The sequence below is a fragment of the Elaeis guineensis genome, chromosome 1 (genome assembly GCF_000442705.2).
Source record: "Elaeis guineensis isolate ETL-2024a chromosome 1, EG11, whole genome shotgun sequence".
In the NCBI taxonomy this organism is placed as follows: Eukaryota; Viridiplantae; Streptophyta; class Magnoliopsida; order Arecales; family Arecaceae; genus Elaeis; species Elaeis guineensis.
In genome coordinates this window covers 146,599,587-146,617,243 of record NC_025993.2, presented here as the reverse complement: position 1 = coordinate 146,617,243, position 17,657 = coordinate 146,599,587, and the positions used below count along the sequence as shown (strand labels likewise).

The window sequence follows — 17,657 nt, the reverse complement described above, 5'->3', positions numbered from 1 at the left end:
AGCAACATGCAATAGGCTTGTAGATTGAGACCTTTCCGAGATACAAAGAACCAAGTTAAAACCAAAAGATACAAAGAACCAAAGTTAAAACCAAATGAACAAGTGGGCGTTCTCAGAGGCAATGAATCCAGAGAAGGAACAAATTCCTTGCACCAAAATAGGGGCAAAAATGGTATGAACATGAATATTATCGAGTCAGATTCATTTTCATATCCAAATCAATCTGGATATAGATAAAAAATTTGAAAAGCCAACTAGCATCTATATTCATATCTGTTAAAAAAAAAAAAAATAGATAATTATTTGATCCATATCCGAGTATCGAAATCTATATGTAATCCAATATAATATTATATAATACTTATTAATTTTTTAAAAAAATATATAATTATATAAATATATTATTGATTTGATTTATCATCTATTTAATAATACCTTTAATTCTATAGTCATAAAATTTTAGTTACTTAAATAATATCTATAGTTATATCAATACTTTCGGTATTCAAATTATATCCATTTAAAATGAATAAAAATATAAATTTTTACATCTGAATAATATTTATATCTATATTTATATTTATCAAATAAAATAAATATAAATATAGTGGTATGGATCCGTATCCAATTTCATCCCTGCACCGTCCAAATAAGATTAGATGTTTTGGCTGAAGAATGGGTCCCATTGTAACAGATAGACACGTCGGGCCATAGGGAGGGCTCCACGCACCGGCCCAAGTTTGGCTTACGCGGCCCACGGATGCCCAGTTTGACCGACGCGGTCAAAAAACAACCTGCTTTGGGAGTCCATCAAACCACCGTCCATTGACGGCGGATCGTCCGTTCCCATGGCGCAACACGACGCCCTCTACTCATAAACGTGGTCTGACGTCACCGCATACGCGATTCGGGTTCGGCCATACCGCCACCAACCTTACTTTTTTTATCACTAAACCAGGATTAGTTCCAAAAATCTTCGGTCACGAAACACAACATAGACATTAAACAAAAAAATACCACAGATTCGAGAGATGAGTTTTCTAATTTAATTTCATATAAAAAGGAAAAAATTAACAAGCTTCATCTCTCTCCGACCCTGGAAATTCCCCGTCGCACTATTTGTCAAGGAGAAGAGATTACCAAAGAAAAAAAAAAAAACGTTTTTTTTTTTTTTCAACGGAAATTTTCCCCCTCCTAACTCCTCATATTTTAACGAGCTTAGCAGCCCGGACGAGGGGGTTCTCGCGGGCGATGGCCTCCCGGCCGGCGGCCTTGTAGTCGAAACTGCAGTCGTGGCGGTCCGAGTACCGGTGCTCCGCGCAGAACAGCTCCCCGCACCGGCACCGGAACCCCGTCAGCCCCACCCTCTTCCGGCACCCAGCGCACCGGTTCACCTGCCTCGCCGGCGCTAACCTTGTGGCGGCGGCAACGGCCTTGGCCGCCGGCCCCTCCACCCTTCCCCTCCCACCTTCCGCCGCCGGATCCGGCAACCGGAAAGGGGCCGATCTGGGCTTCTCGTGGCCGGAACAGGACGGCGGCGACGACGATGAGGCGAATCCGGCAGCCTGGAAGCAGGCCTGGCACATGTTATTGGTGGCCGGATTTCCGTAGAAGCCGCAGTTGTTGACGCAGAGGGTGCGGGTCTCCGGGACCTGGAGCTCCTTCTCTCTCTGGGCCATCTCTATTCTTCGATTGCTCGCTGGGGTTAGAGGGCTACGGTTCGGGGGCGGAGGAATTGAGGGAGAGGGGTTTGGGCGTGGAGAAGAGAGGAGAGGGTGGAGAGGGATTTTTAAGGGGGAGGGGGAGGGGGAGAGGGTCGGTCATGACGTTAGGAAATGGAGCCGCGTTGGAACGCGTATGAGACGGCTCGAGCTATAATACCGAGATTAGCCCTAGATTGAGCTCTTATTTTACTAAATCGCCCTTGATTTAGACGGATATGGCGACATGATATCGGTATTGCGGTGGCTAAATTGACCCTGATATTTTTTATTTTTTTTTCTTTTTTTTGTATATTCTATGGAAGCAGAATAAAATCGAGTGGGCCGCCGACTATGGTGGGCCCAGATAGTAACCGCCGACTGAGGTGGGCCACGTTCAATCCCCAGTCCGCACGCAGGATTGATGAGAAGGAAAAATTGGAAATAGTGAAAGGCATCTGTAACAGTTCCTTCCTGATAAAAATATAAAAGCAATATGTCTTTCACTGTTTTTATGTGTCAAAATAAAAAATTAAATTTCTCCGGTGGTGTAAGTTGAGATGATTGGTTGCAATTTCCGATTTAAGTGTCCAGTGGTTATGGATTTTTTTGTTACTCCATCATCTAGCACACCGTACCATGCCAACTCGCAAGGTGTAATGAAAAAGTTTACACCTTCCGATTGTTGGAGGGTTGTTTCATGGAAGAAAGAGGTTGACATCTTTGAGAGTTGTGCAAGATATTATCCAACGGCTGACACCGTAGAAGATGATCAATCATCCATTCGTGCAAAAGGTACAATTCGAATCCATTGTTGGATGCCAAGTTATCCTAGCTTAGAATTCCACTTGCCTGACACAGCAGCTTGTGACAATAGCTAAAGAGGGAATACATATCCAATTTCCAGTGGAACATTCTTTTTGGCCCTGTAGGAAAGGATAGCTACCGAGAAAGGAGTTATAATTGAGGACACTATTATACTTGTAGCTGTCCAAAAGGATGTAAATGGGATTCTTTTTCTTTCTGTCGTTCCTTACAAAGAGAGATGGAAGCAAGGATGCGCAAAGGACCAAATTGCTAATTCTGCTTTTTCCAGCACTTTGGATTTACGGTTTTTAGAAGCTTACAATTTCAATTAATTCCAAAATGATGTGACTTCAGAATCTATATGTCATTTCAAAAAAAAAATTTGATAAGTATTCTATTATAAAAAAGAGAATATCAATTAGTTTCGTATCAATTATGAGTCAAAAATAATTTTGAATTATATAAAAAATAATAATTTTTTTCATGTGAGATGCCTTCTAAACAGAGCCACTTTTTGTGGTGGAGGTTCAATTGAACCCCCAAATTTTGATGCAATATTCATTATATCCTTAGAAATATGTAAATATATTTAAAAAATTTAGTATATATATATTTTTGAACTCTTATAGAACAAAAAATTTTAAGTTAGTTTAATGGTTTGAACCCTCAACCCTCCATCTTCCATGTCATAGGTTCGAATTTAGAATTCTCTTTTTTTTTCCTCTTTTCTTTCTTTCTCACTTTTTCTCTCTTTTCTTTCTCTCTCACTTTCAATTAATATAATATATTAAATTTATTTTTATTTATTTTAATTTATATATTGAACATCCAATATGAAAATTCTGACTATGCCACTTCCAAGTCATGAGTTTCTGGTCATAATAATAGCGCACTAAATAGAAGACCACTTTTATAATTGTGGGGCTCCTTCCATTTATATATCAGTTTATGATAAAAATAAAGAGAGAGATCTTTCATCCATGTATATAGACTTTTTTACTGAGAAATTGATAAAAATAAGAAAAATGATATCTTTCATTTGTACATCGACTTCTCGAAGATCATAATTGATCGGAGATGCAGTATTATTATAAGGGGTCTAGACTAAGTTTACACCAAATTTTACTGTTGCGATTGGGTAAGAAGGCTTCGAGTGGGTTAGGGGACGGCCTCGACCCCCTAGATAGCTTGGTGATTCCGAATGCTCTATTATTTATGTGCACTCTGCTGTGTTTGAATCATGTTAATTTGATCCGACCACTCAGCAAGCCCTAGAACATGTGCATCGGGCTTTAAGAAGCACACTAGGATAATAAGATATTAAAATCGCCCATTTTCGACTCTCCGCTCAAGAATTAGCTTAACGGCGGAGCTTTTGCTGTACTCAACTAATAATTATTATGATGATAATACATGTACAGAAATAAAATCAAAGCGGATAAACTCGTGCGTAGTTTAACTCAAAAAAAAAAAAAAATTTTACTGTAAAATTATGTTATGATATATGGAGGCGGCATCATTAATTTTATATTAATTATGAGATAAAAAATTTAATTTATATAAATAAAAATTATTTAAAATATTTTTTTAAAAAATAAAATTGTGAAGCTCGTGAATCGTCATGAGCCGCAACCTTTTGACCACGGTAACAAATATGCTAACGAACTGGTTTTAAAATTTCCGGCAAAACTTCTACACGTGGAGTGGCCCACCACCTGTCATATAGCACTTCATTTGCGAGGCAGACTTATGATTGTAACTTTTGAAATCAGTTGATAACATATCAAATATTCATTGCTCCCGAGGGAGCCTGTGTACAGCAAAGGAACCATATTTTTAGTTGATTTATTACAATATGGAATCTTACTTAAAAAAGCTAATCATAATATATTATTTATTTTTTAAAATTTTATATAAATATTCAAAATCTATCCTATATATATATATATAGTAGAACTAAATACATGAAATATTTGTATTTTCAACCCACAAGATGATAATTATTCTGGCCATGTTTTGACGCTTGCACTTTCTGATGTTAACACACAAAGTCGGATGGAAACAAAAAAAAAAAAAAGGTTTCCTCTGGCATGCAGGCGGTTAATCCATGCAGCGGAGACCACAGATTTGTTTCCTAAGATACAAGATAGCAAATAAAACCCACCCCTGAAATTTGATGGAAAAGCGTGTCCACAAGTCACGAGCCCCGTCCGAGAAAACGCATCCACCGAATCCTCAGTGTATCGGACGAAGCGAAGGGCAAATCCGTAACTCGGAAGGCACGAGACTACCCCTCAGCGAGCAGCTAAGGGCAAATCCGTAACTACACACCCTCTAATAATTTCCCCTACCCCTGGCCGCTCAGCCGCCCAATCTGACCGCCACCAGCGATTCTCTTTCTATCTAGCACGGGGGCTCCCTCCCACGTGTCGCCGGAGTGGCGTGTCGTCTTGCGCGTCCAGCTGGCAAACGAGACTCGCACGCCATCCTTGCCCCCTTCCTTCCCAAACACCAAACATGTCATTCCAACCAATGAAAAGTGCGCCACGAGCCCTGTAAACCGGGGAGATACCTAGAGGCATTCCAGAGAGCGTCGGATTTATGGTGTTTTGCGTGCGCATGGATCGGCTGATGAGATCCCGTACGGCCGAGACCGCGACCAGAGACGCACCCGTGGCCGTGGTTATTTATTCGGCGTGAGTCCTGACGTAAGTAATACCGGCGAACTGTACAACTGGAGTACACTGGAGACCCGGTCTCGTTCATGATAAGTTTGGAAACTTGGATACGATTCAGGATGTGGTCTCATGTGCTTCTTCCTCGTCAATCACACGGTTTTAATCTATCGACACAATAGTGATGATGTCGAATTGGAAACAGGGGAAAAAAGATATTGGGTGATTGCACCGCAACTCTCTTTATACATCCAAAAGAAAAAAAAGAAGCAAGTCTCCCCATTGTGCAAAGAATCTGGACTCTTCTACAAATGGTAGACCTAGCTAGCTCAAAAATAGCTAGGAACATTGTATGCAAGGGCTGCTACGTATGGCATGTCAAACAGCACAAACATGGGCAAAGGTGTGACATGCACTGACCGATAATTTATTATGGTCCAGTGCAGGATAACAGACGATTAACTTCTGCATAAGAAAACACAACTTTGTTTAAGTTTTACAGCTAACTATGTAGGTTAGCTTGAAAATATTATATGATAATAGCATAAGTTATTTTTATATAGTGACTGATAAAATGTAAGTTTTGAAAGAAAAAAAAAAATACACTGACCAGCATCATATGTTGCTGCTCATACGAGATCAATATTATGGATGTTTGTGATTGATTTTTTTCCTTCTTAATTGTTAGTCATTTGATTCTCCGATTCTCATGAATATATCTACCCAGGGTGGTTTAATAAATTTTAAATTTATTTAAAAAAAAAAAAACATGAGTCGTTCGATATTTTCTCCGATATTGCGTCACCTCATGCTGCACCATTGTCTTTAGAGTGATATCTATCCAAATAGAGCTGCATGGGAATAAAAGTTTAGGTCGACGACAATGACGCCAATTCATTATTTGAACAAATTCCGTAAAGTCTGCGGCAAGTTACAAAATAGCTCTGATTTGACCTCAAGCCCATCAACTTGCATCCATGAACCACTTCCCGTGACTGCACTTCACGGGCATTTTGCGTATCTTGCATATAGCATGAGTTAAGTGCAGCGAATGGTGCACATTGTCGATGAGGCTTAGGTATGCTGCTTGGTCATGCAAATTTGTGGGGGTTGATCCAAAGCCAAGCATCCAATCCTGTGTTACATGTCACTGTTTATGTAATTCATCTATTAATTTTGAGAAGTGGTTGAGATATCTCACATTTGCCATGTCAAAATCCAGCCAAACTGGACATTAATATGAAGAAGTGTTCCAGACTCGACCTTCTAACCTCGTTTTGTCAGACTGACGCAACCCGACATCAACTAGACCCAATCTGAACTTATCTTGAAACTGGGTTTGGTGGATAAATCCCAGCCCAAGGCGAGGTTGGGTTGGATTAAGATTAAAGCTACAGTAATTAAATTGGATTAGAATTAACCATCAACTCGACTAGACTCATCCAACAGTGTTACCATAGGAGTAAAAGTGATACGGATAATATTCGATCGAATCCATTTTTATATCCAAAACTATACGAAAATGAATATCAAAAAAAAATAATATAAATATAGATAAATAACTACTCAATTGGTATCCGAATATCTGATTTTATCTATAATTCTATGTAATTTTGTAAAGCACTTATTAATTTTTAAGAAAAATATACCAACTTATATACATATTTATATCCATACTTTCAATCCATATCTATTTAAAATAAATGTGAACATAAATTTTTACATCTAACTAATATCAATATCCGTATTTGTATTTATCAAAAAAATAAATATAAATATGAATATACTAATATCCAATTCGTATTTGATTCAATTTCAATCCTACTGCCAATGGGCATGCTTTGAAGAGAGGGCCCATGTTCAGAACACCAAAAAAAAAAAGTAGGCCTTTTCTCGCTGTGAATATCCAATTCAGGCGTAGCGTCCATAAGCTTCCAGCAGTCCACAATGAAGTATTATTAACAGAGTTAATGTGCCTCTGAATGATCAAACACTATGGCAAATTAATTTACATCTGAATCTTATTTTCCGAGAAGCTATATCTGAATCTTCTTTTGTCTAGTAAATGTCATTTCCACCATGACCATTAGTTTCTAGACATGCTACTGGAGTTCAAAACAAACGTTTATCTAAATGGATTAGATCAGATGATCCAAAAATTCTTGAGACCAATAATGAGTATTTCCTTCCAGGTGTGGAATTTTAAGCTGCATCCAGACGAGTGAGATGCTAATCGACTCATGGTTCACCTTTCCAATAGTCGTGGACCGACACAAATGGGGCCATTAGCAGAGGCTATGAACGTATAAGTCTCAATAATGAAAGCCCAGATCATGAGCTTCCGCCACCATGACATCTCCAGATGCTCCTAATCAATTCATTCGCCTACATCGTTACCATTTTATCTGTGACACCTATATCAGCAGATGCTTCAAGCTTGGACTTCCCACCTTGTTCATTTTCTGCTGTCATTTTCCAGGATGATGATGGTAGGATTTCCAGAATATTTCATAAAAGCAACAAAAGAATAACGCATGCCAATTTGCAAGATATTTGGAGAAACATATCCTTTAGAAGGAGCACAATCAATCATTTCATAGACATGTTTCTACTTTACATGGACTATGGGGAGAACAGTTGGAATAAGGACTTTGAGTCGATATGGAGAGGATTAGTCAGATAATTAAGAAGAATGCAAACCTTGAGGCCCTCAAAGAACTAAAGTATGATCACAATTCAAAAATGGTAGGGGAACAAGATGGAACAGCAACCTACACTTATCATTGCATTATTATTGATCTGTGTGGCTCAACATTTGTCACTAAAGCTTAAAGTTTTTATCTGATCTCTTACCCTGTCAGAGAAGATTTGGCTGCCATTTTGCTGAAATTCTGGGGATCCTATGCTTCTGGTTCTAGTTGAAATGGATGTAGTTGAGATAAATTATATTTCCAATGAAAGCTGTACAACAAGGGGAGTATTGCAGAATTTTGAGGTCAATAGATGTCTTACAACTTTAGAAAACAAAAGAACGGAAGAGCATTTCCTACTTACCTACTATTTCTTTAAAAAATCGATGTAAGAGTTGGAGAGCAACTGTAATATATATGAAAATCAAGAAGAACGTCCGTCTCTTCTTTATTGATGAATTTACTTCAGAATGAGAATAAAATATGGCATCATAATACCGAAAGATAACAATTATGAATTAAGGCAATGCTAGCTACAATTATTTATGCGTGACCAATGATGAACATAACACATTAACAAGAGACAAAGGAAACAGCACAAGAAACTGTTCATAAATGCTCCGTAGCACCTGCCACATTGCATTACTTTATTAACACCGTGTGAGTTTAATTCATGTTCTCCAATGAATATCCTTGGATACCATGAAGCAGACAGACATAAGACACTGTAGATGCGCATATATTGCTCTTTATTCTGAACTCTGATGCTCATGTAGCTTGTCTTTTACATAATAAACTACAAGGAGCACACCATCTTTGCTTCTCATTTAACAAGTCATACTCTTAGGGGCTGGCATACACATCATCAAAGATAACATGACACTCAAAAAGTGCTGCATAAGTCACTCAAAAAGATGAACATGTGCAGGATATGGTATGCATGCCACAATTAACAAACTTCTGCAATATGAAAGAATTCATCATTAAAAATATCAAACAGAAATCTTTTATATCATGAAAGTGGCGAATTAAAGAGGTCCAGATACGACAGTAGATTGCTATATTCCACTATACAAGGCTTCATAGATGAAGGTTTCAATCGAAAAAGTGCGAAAAGAAAATATAAATTTAAAAGGCCACCACCAAATGCTAAGATCTCGCGATAGACCATCTCGACCCATTTTTTGCACACTCGCATATAGAAGACTATGGTGGATAGTTCACTTATCATTCAGCGCTCATTAGAGATGGATAACTCACCTGCAAAAACCCCTGATGGCTGGGCGATAGGCTGAAGCGATTGCAATGACCGAACAACCTCATCCATGGTAGGCCTTTTCTCAGGCATGACTGAAGTGCATCGAAGAGCAAGATCTAGGGCTCCTAACATCTCGTGCTGGGCTGAGCTGGTGATTCTTGGGTCTAATACTTGAAAAGCTCCATCAGTCATGTTTACTTTCCTTCTTACCCACTTCACAACGTCAATAGACTCCCGGGATTCAGGCTGTTCGGCTTGCCTTCCTGTGATGAGTTCCAGTAACACGACTCCAAAGCTATAGACATCCATTTGCTCTGTTGGTTTCTTGCTACAGACATGCTCTGTGACCCAATATCAATGAACGTATAAGATCTCAATTCCATTTAGCATTTTCTTCTTAGTATTGGAACAATGCAATGTCTTTACTCTTAACACATTCAACGAGGACTTGGTTATCACCCAAAAAAATAAAAGGAGAAGACAAGAAAAAAAAAACTCAGGTACAGAAACAATTTTTGTTCATGCAATATGAAAAAACAAAACATTGCTATTTGATTTCAGAAACAAATTTCAGATACAGAAAAACAGTGTGACATAATCAGGATGTGCATGCATAAGATTAAATTAAGACACCATATTCCTTTTATCCTGTCATCAGCATCATATATGCCTCTGTCATTCTCGCTTTATCAAGGCAAAGTCCTTGAAATCCTTTTTCAAAACTTAAACCTTGGAATCCTCTAATCATGAGCTGAACGTTTTCATCCGTACAGTGAACGGGCATCTAGTCACAATTTCCCAGTCCAAATAGACATCTTAGGCAACCTACATTGTTTATTAGCAGATGCGTTTAACCGAATATATATAGCATCGATAAAACTGTCTGCTAAAAAAAAGAGGGGGCGGAAGGGGTATCAAAGCAATCGGTACACAAACCTTTTCTTTTTTGTTGTTGCTTTACATAACGATGTCCCTATGGTGACAGTAAACTCTGCACACTGGCTCCCATGGTGTGGTGTATCTATTCGACTAACAAGCAGGCAAAGGTCCTGATAAACTAATTTATTGATGAATTCATTTCAACTCAGCCTCACCTATGACATTGCACTATTATCTACTTCAAACTGATTGATATACAGCAAGTAACACTAATCACATCAACAAACAGCATAAATTGACGAATTCAGGCAAATAAGTAGCATATATATATATATATATATATATATATATATATATATATATATATATGCAGTTAGACTTGACTCACTATGTTTGGAGGAGATAACTAGAGTAGTGAAATGAGGAATTCTGCAAAGCAACATATAGACCGAACTGGTGGTAAATGTTAACTTTACTAACATCATACCTGGTGCCATGTAGCAACAGGAACCCAATTCAGAAACCATTGATGATTTAAATGAGGCCTCCCCGACAACACGGTCAAGCCCAAAGGCAGTAACCTTTGGCTCAAAATCATCATCAAGAAGAATGTTATTAGACTTCATGTTCCGGTGAAGCATATGAGGGACATAATCCTTGTGAAGGTAAGCTAAGCCTCGAGCAGCTCCTAAAGCAATTTGCAAGCGCACACTCCACTCTAATAGTAACTCCGATCTGCGAAGGGCATCTCCTAAGCTCCCTTTCTGCACATATTCGTGAATGAGAAGGACCACACCTTCTGAGCAGCAAAAACCCAACAACTTAGCAAGGTTCTTGTGCCTAGCCTTAGCCAACGTCTTAATTTCAGCCTTCACCATTCTGAGAGACAAATTACCACAGTTATCTAGCTTCTTTACAGCAACAAATTCTCCACCAGGTAGCCGAACCACATGAACTTTTCCAAATGCCCCTCTACCAATGGTGTTCTTCTCATCTAAAGCCATCAGAAGTTCCTCTTCAGTGATTCTGAGAGGGTAAAAGAACACTGACTTCCAACTGCTAGGAGGGGGTTTCTTTCTAGATAAGCGACGCACCACAAAGTATCCTGCAGCTAATATTATGAAGCTGGCAGCGAAGGATATCACGATCAAAGCAAAAATCAAACCTCTGGTTCGAGAGCTTCGTTTTTTTTGCTCACCATCGCATGGGTTGGGCAACCCAGGTCCACAAAGGCCAGGATTTCCTTCCAGGAATGAAGCTGGGAGACCAGATATTAGAGAGGACGGAACTCTGCCTGATAGCTGGTTATAGGAAACATTAAACAACGCAAGCTTCAAGTTCTGTAGCTCTTCCGGGATCTCACCAGTGAGTTTATTGTTGGAAAGATCGATATATGTCAGTACCGGCAAATGCCCCAGAGAAGGTGGAATTGATCCTGAGAAACTATTATCTGCCAATGATAAAGATACCAACTTTTTGCAATTCCTAAGCTCTGGAATCGAACCTGTGAGAGAATTATGGGAGAGGCTGATGATACTCATGACAGGCGAGTCACAGAAATTCTCCGGGAGTTCTCCGGAGAAACCATTAAGGGATGCAGAAAACCTGTACATGGTGTGAATCAGCCCAAGACCCTGAGGAATTCTTCCTGTGAAGCTGTTGTTATCTATCTGAACTTGCTCGAGTCGAGAAGACACCCCAACCAAATCAGGTATCTGACCCGAGAATCGATTGTTCTCAGCTCTAATAAGCTTTATCTCCGGCAATAACCATAATCCAGATGGAAAGTCTCCAGAGAATCCATTATCCTGCACCTGATACCTCTCAAGACTTGAGCATTTCTCAATACTCTCAGGCACCAAACCAGTAAAAGAGTTATCCTGGAGGCTAAGTTCCACAAGAGCCTTCCCATAGCAAACATCAGCAGGGAAGGACCCAGAAAGCTTGTTCTCGGACAAATCCAGAGAAGCCAGCTTCCCAAGGCCCGACCCGAACCCCAGAGGTATCTTTCCCGTTAGATTGTTCTGGGAGAGATCCAGGACCTCCAGTTCACCCAAACCGGTAAACGAGTCGGGGATCCCACCATAAAAACCAGAACTTTGCATTAAGACCCGTCTCAAACTACTTAGTCTTCCAATCTCTTCGGGCAACTCAGATGTCAAAGGATTTTCAGAGAGGTCAAGGTGGACTAATTTGCTCAAATTCTTGAAGACAGAAGGGTGGACGGTACCTGTGAAAGTGTTTCTCCCCAAGTTGAGAACTTGGAGGTCTTGTAAGGATCCCAAGATGAGCGGGATTTGGCCTTCGAAATGGTTCCTGCTGAGGTCCAGCACAGCGAGAGAGGACAGCTCAGAGAGCTGGTCTGGGAGAGTGCCCCAGAGGAGGCTGTTGCTTAGGTTGAGGGTGAGCAGAGAAGTGCACTCAGAGAGGTGGAGGGGGATGGGCTGGTTGAAGAGGTTATTGGCAAGGTTGAGGTAGGAGAGCTGGGGGAGCTGGCAGAGGGAGGTGGAGATCTCACCAGATAGATTGAGGCTGTGGAGGTCCAGAGAGGTGACTGAAAGTGTGGAGGGGTTGGAGCAACTGATTCCAGTCCAGTTGCAAAGGCTGGTGTGAGGAGACCAGTTGGAGAGGGCTGAGGTGGGATCCAATATGGAGGACTTGAAGGTGAGGAGAAGGTCTCCTTCTAAGCTAGAGGTGGAGGTTGTGGGAGAAGAGAGGAGGAGGAAGAGGAGGAGGAGGAGGTGGTGGTTTGTTGGTGGTGGAGGCAAGGTGGTGGCCATTGGAAAAATGTATGTTTTCTCTCTGGTTTTCCTCCACCCTTTGAAGGATTGTATTGGAATTGGAGTGGAGATTTTCATTGGTAGGCTCTAGTGGGGAGGTGCTAGTGGGGACTGGGGGTTTGAGAGAGGAGTATTTATGCACTGCAGCAGGCTATACTGGGATGATGCCTTTCCGCAACGCTTTATGCTTTTTATTTATTTTGCCTCTCGCATTTCACTGCTTGTTCACAGTAGTTTTCAGTCCTTTTAAAAGAAATCGGTAGATACACCTAAAATTCTTACCATAAATGCAGCCCAGAGAAGGACACACAAGGACGGTAAAATTGTCGATCATTTATTGCTTCAATATATTATTAGGTTTTATCAATAATCTGTCATCGAAGTATACATCATTGCTGAAATATGAATTAACGCTGGCACAGAAGTAAAACACATCATCTGTGATCTCCTGGACTATCACTATATCAGATATTCAGATTCCTATTGGTGTATATTTTGGACCCACAACCACAAGCATATATGCCTCGCTTTTATCTACTGATGCAGGATTGAGACATTATTGGATATGAGTAGCCGGAGTTAAAACAGCAAATTTGCTTCCTTAAAAACAAACTCCCTGTTGAAAGGAGCAGCAAAAAATTCCTTTTCTTATCTAAATAATGGTTCTAAAGCCGAGAGATGCATAAATCAGAAAAATTAGTTGTAAAAAGAGAAAAAAATATGACTCATCTAGTTGTTTCATTTTTTTTTTATTATCAAAATTGGGTTTCTGACATGATAAACTAGATGTGTATTATTTCTGCATCCACTAAATAATCAATACATCTCAAAAATAGTGGTGGCGGTGAACTACACAGCAAGAAAACAAAATAACCAGGAATCTTTTAGCACCTCCAATAAATTATAATGAGCGTTTCTCTGGTTAAAAACAAGCAAAATGACACCTTCCACAATGTCATTGCTATCATACTTGCATGTAGTGATAGGAAGATATATAAAGCAAGTGGCCTCTCAATTTAAGAGTATCATTCATAAGAGGTAGAATCATTGGTATAAAATACAAAATAATGGGTATTGTACTCTTTAAATTATTCATGTCTAAAATATGTTTATCTCCCTCTCTCCCCAGTTGAGCGCATAGAATACTGATAATCCAAGAAATTGATATTAATATAACACAAACTAACCTAAAGAACAGAACACCTAGATGTACTAAAAAAGAGCAACAACCTTGATATTAATAAAATACAAGAATAACTTAAAGAGTAGAATACCAAGATGATGTATTAAGCTATAATTAACTAATAATCAAATGATCCAAAGGAGAAAGATTAGTGTTTGGAAGACCCGTGATTCGGTGCTGACATGTCAGAAGAGCCCCCCACCCCACCCCTCAGGCGAAACGGAAGAGACAATAAGTCCACGCCTCGACCTTGCTTTCTTCTTTTCAACGACCGCCCGTGGTCCCCGAGGTCTGTCTTCTGACCACCGATCACCTCCCGTCCGTTTGATCTCCGAGGCCTTCTCCAGTCGGACGGACTCGATAGAGTTTACGAATCGCAAAGATCGGGGTGGCGGCCTTAAGTTCTATTTCGTCAAAAGGGCGTACAGTGACGTGGTTTTGTGTTGTTATTCTAATGCTTTGGATTCGATCCTAAAGTTAAAGAATAGATTACTGGTCAGGGTAGATGGAGGGCTCGGAATCAACAGGGAGAGATTGGAGATTATTTGTTGGATTGGACCTCACGAGGAGAGACACGAGTCAATGCACATTTAGATGTCTTGGCTTAAAGCCACCCGTGATCTCAACTGCACCTCTTCCACCAGGACCCACTGGAGTAAAAGTCCATGTGGACCTGTTTGGAAAACTACAGGGAACCGGTGCTCTAATTTAACACACAGACTGTCTGTTTAGTTGAAAATTTTCAAATGGGTGTGTAGAGTCAAGATCCAGCTACTCCGAGCAAACATTTTAAGATGCAATATTTTTTTTTTTTTTTTTTAGGGGTTTGGTCTGGCCACTTCAAACAATCCTTAAATAAACACAACCAATGAAAACAGCCATTAAAAACTTTCAAAGATAATTAGATGGTACAGAAAAGCTACCATATGGCCTGGATCTATTATGATCGACTATAAAAGATGCCATCCAATCAACCGATGTATTTATTTATCTGAAAACATACTTGATTCCACATGATGTGATGATTGATCTAAATCTCTAAATATATCGAACATTAATAGATGAATCGGGCTTTTCTGATCTTCTACTTTGATCAAGGAAGTGACTGTTCTAGAGTTCCTTTTCAATATGATATGATCCATTCTGCCTTTAGAATAGTGGTAGCATGCCGGTATAAGATGTTTTTTGAATTGCGTCGGACAAAAATAGTCAACTTATGCTGGCTATCAAACAGATGCTCCTTCACGTGGAGTCACCATCTTGATCGTACATGTCCACCGCCCTATTTCTCAATGCTGGAGTTGCATGCCAAGGATTGTATCATTTCTTCATGAAAAAATAGAACTTGATCTTGCATCAAATGGATAAACTATCAAGTATCACCCCAATTTTTCCTTACAGATCTATCAGAAAATAGTTGTAAGAGTAGTGTATTTTCACATGCCAAGCTATAGCCTATCTAAATTCTTTGTCGCAGATCAATCATGCAGTTTAAGCACCCTTCTTCACATACATAAACAGTTAGTTATGTGGAGACCACGTGGACCAATTGGGAAAACCTCCATGAGCAAAAAAATTCATGTGGTCACCTTTTAAAAAAAAAAAAAAAAAGTTGTGATGAAAACTCTGACCAATGTCAGTCATTTCATCTGGTAGATGAAATAATAATCCCATATGGCCACTTCCATCAATTGGTTGCAGGGCAATCAAACAAGCGACAAGGTAATTCATGATTAAAGCGACGTGTCATCCCCTCTTGCTTCCTTTTCACTGTGTGCTCACGGCTGGATCGCTTCAAGGAGCAAACTAGCTTTTAGAGGTTTAGCATGGATGGAATATGGGGGGACCTCCTTATCTCGTCTTTTTCTCGTCTATTTGTTGGTTGAGGATATCTTGGTGATCTTTCAGCCAAGAAAGGTACAATTCTTTCAGCCATATTTCCTTCTCTAGTGAAGTTTTGTACTGCCGTGCATGTTTGGTAGATAAAAGTTCACCAGCTTTTCATTAGCCACGCACTCGAATTCATGAACTCACCCCTTTCCAGGTCTCAAGAGGAGTGAAAGCAATTGACCACTACTGCTGTTAGTGGGCCAGTGATGAGCTCGTCTTTACTTGCTAGTTTTTGATGCCTTCATATCTATACTATATAAACTCTCACGATATGTATGTTTCCCTATTACATGGTTTGTAATTCCTCCTCTCTCTCTCTCTCTCTCTCTCCATCTCCTATTCTATGGTTCAATCATAAAATTTAAAATACAAATTCTTCCTCTAGCATTTATTTATTACTTATTTATATATTTTTAAAAAAAAATCAAATATTTGAATGTCTTTTGTATTTATTTACTATTTATATGTGTATAAATTATTTTTAATTAAAATACATGTCATATTCTGGTATATGATTAATACTTACCATGAATGAGAGCACATGCTAAATCACCGCGAGTACATTAATATTTGGCGTTGAAAATAACCCCCACCAGTATATTACATCAAAAATACATTGTGGTGCCTGTTTTTTAATGCATCCAAAATATATGACACTATATACACAAAAATAGATACAGAGATGCATATCAATACACGCACAAGTAGAAAAGTTGTTCTGGAATGAGTCAAATCCAGCACCAGCTATCCAAACATCAAACAGGAGCAAGGATATGACATCTACCTTCTTTTCTTGTGCCCTGGTATACCATAATGTCTATATCCATCCATTCTCATTTCTAGGCAACCTGGCCTCAGTGGAAGAAGAGCTTGATCAACCTGGGAGCCTGGGAGGTGATATTTGCTCTGATTAGACAGAGAAAAGTAGACAAAATGGTGAAAGTACCCAGGGGATCTCATTGTGGAAGAAAACCTTGAGCAGAAAATACACGGACCTATCCCATCTTAGCCTGTTTTTGTTAATGGCGGGGGCCGCCTTCATTTAGTTTTGCTTGCCATGTGTTATCGAAATGTATGAGATTGATGCAGTGCAGTGTCCATTGTAGGCCCCGGGAATGACATCCATTAGTCCAGGGCAAAATATTTCAACCAAAGAATCAATTCTCTGTGGTGTAGCCAGTGCGCTGTGGAGTGTTGTATATCCTTGGATGGCTACCATCAAAATATGAACAGCTATGCACTCGTGGACTGCCTCGTTTAATAGCCATTCATCTTCTGATGGTGGTTATCTATAACTGCACGGCATTCCGCACAGAGGATCCATGCTCAAATCATGGATATAGGAGGCTGCTCCACACTCGTCAGAATTCTACTCGAATGAGAAATAACTTTAAAGCAGTGGATGCACCAACTCTCTGCCACTTAGGGACCCAGAACGCAGAGCATTGAGAGCTTCCAACAGTGGTTGATGCCAATGTATCACCTGATATTTGCATCATTCCCAATTTCTTGAGGAAGAGATGGGAATAAGAGATTCATTCCAAAGTTTTTATTTGAATAGGGAACGTCCACTTAGTGGAGAGAAGGTGCAACCGCTAAGTTATTGTTGTGTTGAGCCTAAAAAAGAGCAACATTACAATCATAGATTTCTGATGTTCATACAATGTCACCAACCATACATGGATGAGCATTACATGGCTGGTTGTTCCATGAGGATCAGATGTTTCGTAAATGAACCAGTGTCACAAATCAAACAGCATCACAGATTTTTTTTTCCTTGGAGCATTATTAAGTT

General features: G+C 39.6%; 2 protein-coding genes across 2 annotated transcripts; both read right to left on the bottom strand.

Annotated features, from left to right (window-relative positions):
• Window positions 1–1,023: 1,023 nt before the first annotated feature.
• Window positions 1,024–1,792, bottom strand: LOC105038915 (zinc finger A20 and AN1 domain-containing stress-associated protein 11). The gene has a single exon (XM_010914835.4). It carries the CDS (start codon window positions 1,677–1,679, stop codon window positions 1,203–1,205), a length of 477 nt encoding a protein of 158 aa, XP_010913137.1. The 5' UTR covers window positions 1,680–1,792; the 3' UTR covers window positions 1,024–1,202.
• Window positions 1,793–8,840: 7,048 nt separating this feature from the next.
• Window positions 8,841–12,931, bottom strand: LOC105038916 (uncharacterized). Its single transcript, XM_010914836.4, has 2 exons — window positions 10,497–12,931; window positions 8,841–9,471 (listed from the first exon to the last, which is right to left on the bottom strand). The coding sequence occupies exons 1-2, from the start codon at window positions 12,865–12,867 to the stop codon at window positions 9,104–9,106; spliced, it is 2,739 nt and encodes a 912-aa protein (XP_010913138.1). The 5' UTR covers window positions 12,868–12,931; the 3' UTR covers window positions 8,841–9,103.
• Window positions 12,932–17,657: the final 4,726 nt, after the last annotated feature.